The sequence below is a fragment of the Apteryx rowi genome, unplaced genomic scaffold, assembly GCF_003343035.1.
Source record: "Apteryx rowi isolate R43461 unplaced genomic scaffold, aptRow1 scaffold_363, whole genome shotgun sequence".
Lineage (NCBI taxonomy): Eukaryota > Metazoa > Chordata > Aves > Apterygiformes > Apterygidae > Apteryx > Apteryx rowi.
The window spans coordinates 455,842-461,721 of record NW_020450119.1 but is presented as its reverse complement, the minus strand read 5'-3'; the positions used below and the strand labels follow the sequence as shown (position 1 = coordinate 461,721).

The 5,880-nt window shown below is 44.2% G+C and overlaps 1 protein-coding gene across 1 annotated transcript in view; it reads right to left on the bottom strand.

The window, feature by feature from the left end:
• Window positions 1-4,903: 4,903 nt before the first annotated feature.
• INAFM2 (InaF motif containing 2) overlaps window positions 4,904-5,880 on the bottom strand; it is a 1,593-nt gene continuing 616 nt past the window's right edge. The window contains exon 2 of the mRNA XM_026073177.1: window positions 4,904-5,029. Within this exon, the coding sequence (XP_025928962.1) occupies window positions 4,904-5,029 (126 nt within the window). The remainder of the gene's footprint in view (window positions 5,030-5,880) is intronic.

Here is a 5,880-nt window from a genome sequence, read left to right as displayed (position 1 = left end):
CTCCATTCCTATCTCAACAAGGCTAGTACCTATTGCAGAAGGATACTGCACAGATTAATAAGAGCAAGTAAAGTCCCATAAAGACAGAGACCACTAGAAGTAGAAATGTAACGGAAACATTCACTGTTTTTTCCACACCAATTCCCCTCCAGATAAACTGGTTGCAAATGGCATAGAAGTCCAAAGCTAAAATGGCATTTAGTGAGAAATATTTTTGTATTTAAGTTGCATAGAACAGTAGTTAGCGTTTTTTTAAGTTACACAAAAAGCTTTTTAAAGTCAATTAGAAGCACAGGGCAGGAGGGGATACAGCACTGCTGTGAAGTTCAAAACACCGCCTGCTGCCTTCCCTTGGCAAGGTTGCACAACAGTAGCTCAACCCGTTCAAAGGCTCACGGACCCTGCAAGGTACTGGCAGGCAAAGCCATCCCACTGGAAAGTCTGCAGCCATTTCCTAGTCACACCAAAGTAGTGCAGTGATACAACACCTGACCAGAAATGAGGCTCACTGCCTCTGAACACACAGAAGTCAAAGTTCAGCTCCTCTGCTTTATGCTGCAGCGCAGGTGTGACTGTGTTTCTTATACCACTGCCCCCTCCCCACACTTTGATAACACCTCCCAGGACTCACAGCTAACCATCAGTAATACACACACCTGTGTGTAACACTTTCCAGAGTGGCCCACTGAGATTAAATTAGTCTTCTCTGAAGGAGACACAGGATGCACAGAAACAGCCAGTGATTTTGTTATCAACACTGCACCACAAGACTGCTTTTCGGCTACACTAATGAACTAAGCCAAAATCTGGAGCGAAAAACAGCTTCCTTCTCAGAATTACAGCCCAGATCTATGAACATGGGCTTAAGACGATATTCATTACACCAAGTCAGGACTGAGAACATACACAGGGGGGAAAAAGCAGCTGAAAGGCAGCTTTTAGAAAATGAAAATTTAAGCTAGCTGCTGGAGCATGTTACATGCTCCAGTAACTTGTCTTTTCAGCTACTTCCCTTTCTTCTAGTCCCTCTGCATGTGAGTTATATCAACACGCTTTCCTTGAACAAATTAAGCTCAATGGGACAATTCCAGCATGAACAGGCAGAGGGCAAGTATTATACACCAACAGAGAGTGCAAGCCCAAAGGCATCTACATGCAAGGAAAAAAAACCCAAAGACCAAAAAGGCTTAAACACATACACTGATCAAGATGCACTTTTAACTGAGCATCATCAAATAATTCTTCACTTATTGCTCTTTCTTTTAGGGAGCACTTCCTTTTGACAAGAGCCGACTGGGCAAATCCTTCTATGAGGATCTAAGCAGAGGCAGCATTACACTGTGCTAGAGGGGTGCTGTTGTTAATGTAAGAGTTGGAAAAAGCCATACTAGCAGAATTTTCCCATGAGAAGTCAGGTTTCTCACTCATGAAACCTTTCCCTGTAAGAAGGGAAAACCAGAAAAAACATGGCCTGGCCTTCTCTCCAGCCCTTCAAGTTATTACTGTGATTAGCAACAAGAAAATTAAAGCTATCATGCTGTTTATTCTCCCTTGACACTTTACGGTGGTGCACTTTGTCACTGTGTTTCAGAACTAAGTTGCACCTGAAGCACATGTTCACAGTGAGAATTCTGCACTCTGTGCCATGGAAAATTTAAAGGCTCTTAGTAGAGGATGAAAATCTGGAACTCGGTCCCTAAATGATAAGGGGACTCAAAACTTCAATTACTGCAGAGAAGTCAGCATTACAGAATCATCAGTATGTTTAATCGATTGAAAGCAAATAAAAATAATAGGATCCCTAGGAAGCACAGATACCACTACTCCAGCTGTATTCTTATAGACACCAAGCTTTTAAAGAACCATCACACTAAATCTTGAGCTTCTCATAAATATATTTATATCATTGAAATTAAGAGCCTAGGATTCAACATTTCACTCATGCTTTACTCTATTTTCTTTGTCCAAACCGACTTTCAACAGCTCCCTTTCACAAATCTGCGCGTACTGGAAATTTCATGACAAAGTTCTGTTTGTAAATAATCTGCAGGACATTTGTGTAAGGATACTAATCCTACCAGCAGTTCCAAGAAAGTATCACTACAACCTCAATTTGTAACATTTTCTGTCTAGGAAACAACACAAAAGCCTATGCCGTATCTGGCCTGACAAAAAATATGCTAGCTAGAGAAACACTGTCTACTTTGCTTGAGTGAGCTTTTCTTTAAATGACCAGTGAWGGGAAAGACTGAAGTGGAGCTGAAGTAATATAACAGATAAGACTGTCTGGCTTTTTAGATCTCAGGTTTACCAGAGAAGTGACCCTACCATCTAAAAAACTTGCGTTCTAGATGCAGATGACTGTTTCAGTACAAAGATGGAAATACAACACAGAAATTCACAGTCCAGGAAGACAACCCAGATGTTATTTGTTGCAGCCAACCCACTTCCTAGGAAAGCCCTAATACTCTGAATTTTAAAAAGTTAACTTGCACATAGAAACCAATCCAGACAAGCCATTTTGGTTACTAAAAATATTTGTAAAGTATACTTAGTCACTGATTTCTTAAACAGTCTGCCATGAAGAGTAACAAGCACAGGAAGACAAACTGGCTCATTGCAGGTTGGCTACACTATCTCAAGGAGAATGCATTTCCTCCTGAGGACTATGATTTCTCCAGGCTGGGGCAAGGATATAGAAAAGATTTTAGCTGAAGAATCTAGGTCCAAAAGGGTTTTGAGAAATAAGGCTGTTTAAGTCACTAAACCTTTCTGGCCATTAATTCTGGAATTCTGCATCTTTACAAGCCAAACTTTCCCTTTGCACACATGGTACAGCAGTAATAAAGTTAACAGGATGCTCCAAAGCCAGCTATAAACAGGTACAGAAATAAATGTATTTCACCTAAGTCTCACTTTGTCAGCAGAGAGGAAAGGATGCAGAAACACCATCTAAGAACATATCAAGCCTGCACTGTCATATAGGAATGACGATAGCTGCGACCAAATCAATATTGCCTATAAACTATTTTTAGCACCAGGAAGGGAAGCAACCATTAGCAACAGGTCTATTCCCTTTGGTAAAGGGGATCTGAACACTGTTACTGTCCTAAAGAACCTTTTCCCTCAACATCACAAAACAGGTGAAGAGCTTTAAGTTGTTATTGCTACTGAATACAAGGCTCTTCCACAGTTACATGACAGGCTGGAAAAGGGCCATGAAGCCCATTTAATTCAATTCACTTCCTCTTCCATCTGCTCTAAACAGCCATGCTCTATTAGTCTTCTGAGAGCAATTGTTTTTAAAATGAAAAATGCCAAGAGTCTATGTACATCCAATGTATACTATTCAAAACCACTACAGACTCTCCAGTTCTGAGCTGCAGCCCATGATCAGAGAAATGCCAGTCTCAGTATTATTCCACCTAGCTTTTACTTATCTTTAAAGGAAGTTTTAAAAGTTAAACACAAGCTCCCTCCCAGAGATGCTTCCCAACTACTTTGGAATTCAGTACCAGATAAAAGGAACAGACTAAACTCCATGGGCACCAAAGAATGGGTCCGTTTCCTTTCTCCTTTACTCCTTTCCCCCCTTAGAGTACAGAAAATCTTCCCCTGTACAACCAGAGAGGGACTGCAAGCAGCATCATTATCACCAGGAACCAGAGCATCTACATGAATCAGGCAGCCCTGCACATAGGCATCAACATGCTACAGGCAGAACAGCGAAGGCAATGAAATCACCCACTGCTATGTAACAAGTACAAGTGAACTCAACCAACAACTTGGCCAAAGACAGAGTGCTGCTGTCAGGATACCCACCAGTTCTGCCACTAAAGCACATAAATAGGAAGAGTTGAGAAGCAGCTCGTGAGATAATAGTATGGCAGGGCAACCATCTGCTAAGGCAGCAGCTTTTGGTTTTCATCTCCTTCTCCGCCTCCTGCTTTCTTTACCTGCCCTTCCCTGCAGAAAGGTGGTAAAGATTACATGCATGCTTTTGTCAAGAATAACTGAAATAATGATCTTTTTTGCTTACTACAAGCTAGCCTGCTTTTCTAACATACCAAGAACACACAGACTTTCCTGTATGCTCTCTGGAAAACTGGAAGAGAAAGGTGAAGATCATACCTAAACCACTTCCTTTTGCCCCCAGTTTCTTTCTGGATGCCCTCTGTTCTAGGTCTCTATCTTCCACAGATGCTCCAAAGGAAGTGCCAAGTTAGAGCAGGCTTAATAAAACTAAGACACCCATCTAAGGCATACAGATTTAGGTATGAAACTTCTATTTCCCTCAATTTAAAAAAATTTTGTGAAGTGCCATATATTTTACAGTACAGTTGTGATTTGCACAATTGAAAACTACATGCCACATCAGAGCGCATTTTTACCCTCAACATTAGGGAAGAAAGTCTAAGCTCCAGTGATCACCTCACTGACATGCTGGATAGCTTGGCAATCTAACAGTTAACTCATTCAATTGAAACCATCAATCTGAACAGCAGCTGCTCACAATGACACAGGTCATCAAGCCACTTGCTCTCATGTCCAAAGAGGTTACCGAATATGCTTAATCCTACACCGTTTACTCATTGATAGACCTCATTCTACAGTCATTAAAAGGCACTTTTTCCACCGTTTATCAATACAGCCGTGCAGAACATTTCTGAAGGCTACATGGCATGAAAGCATCATGTTCTGACAGAAGTCTGCTCAGTGCACATCGCAAGCTGGCTAGCACAGACCTACTGCCTGATGGCACTGGCCCCAGGTGAGACTGAGGTACCACAATCTACAGACTTACCATCCATAAGCCCAGCTGCCCAACACAGGCAAGAGAACAAGCGCACAGGCCATCACGGACATAACGGCACACTGCACCACTGCAGCTGCCCACCAGCACTCACTGCAAGAACTCCATCCGCTTCTCCTGCAAAAAGCTCAAACCTTCTCTCCTCACAAGTGCATAGTTGCCATGAATAGCAGAAGTTACGCACATCTGACTGGCAGAGGTTTCTCTAAGCCTCACCTATGAAGACCAATGACAACTGAATCAACATAAACGCTGTAGTTCACCCGTTACYGCAGGCAAATCATTTCTGCTACCCAGGGAGTCCTTCCAGTCCTACACTCCTCCCAGTGCTCTCCCCTCACCCCAAAGAGAATATACTGTATTACAGAGACTTTCATATTGGGAAAATATTTTAATATAGTAAACAAGTCAATTTACCTTTCACATATTTTTAAATAAGTTTATGCTCATTATTAAACAAAACTGGTTTTACTTAATGGTTTACAGCCTCTAAATTCATCTTGTTCCCAGTTGATCTTGTAAATAGTGACGAACGCGGACACCGATATCCTTTGATAGGTAACAGACCGGCATAAATAGCATAGGAGTTCAATACAGGTTCGAAGGGAGAAGCTAGCCCCGGTGAGGGGAAAAAAAACGAAGCCACAAAATTCCCTTTTGAGGAAAGACGGGGACGGGGGGAAGAATACCGGAGCTGTACTAGTAAAAATGCTTCCTTCCCTTGCCGACCCCTCGGCCGGGTCCGTCTCCAGCCTGAGCTCTGCGGGGCTCGCCGGGCAGAGGGGCCTCCCCTCCACGCCGCCGGGCAGCCAAGGCGCAATCCCACCTAACAGGGTCCTCCGCCGCCGCCGCGCCTCCCTGCTGCCGGTCCCGACGACGCCCTGGGGGGGGCCCGAGGAGCGGGCACGGTCCTGAGCCGGAGCAGAGGCGCGGCCGCCCGCCGCCAGCTCTCCCGAGGCCGGGCCTGCCCGGCGGGCCGCGCCGCTGCGGCGCTCCGAGGCCTCTTCTCCCGCCGCGCCTCCCTGCCCGAGGGGCGACCGTAACGGCCGCCCGCCGCCGCCGGGGGG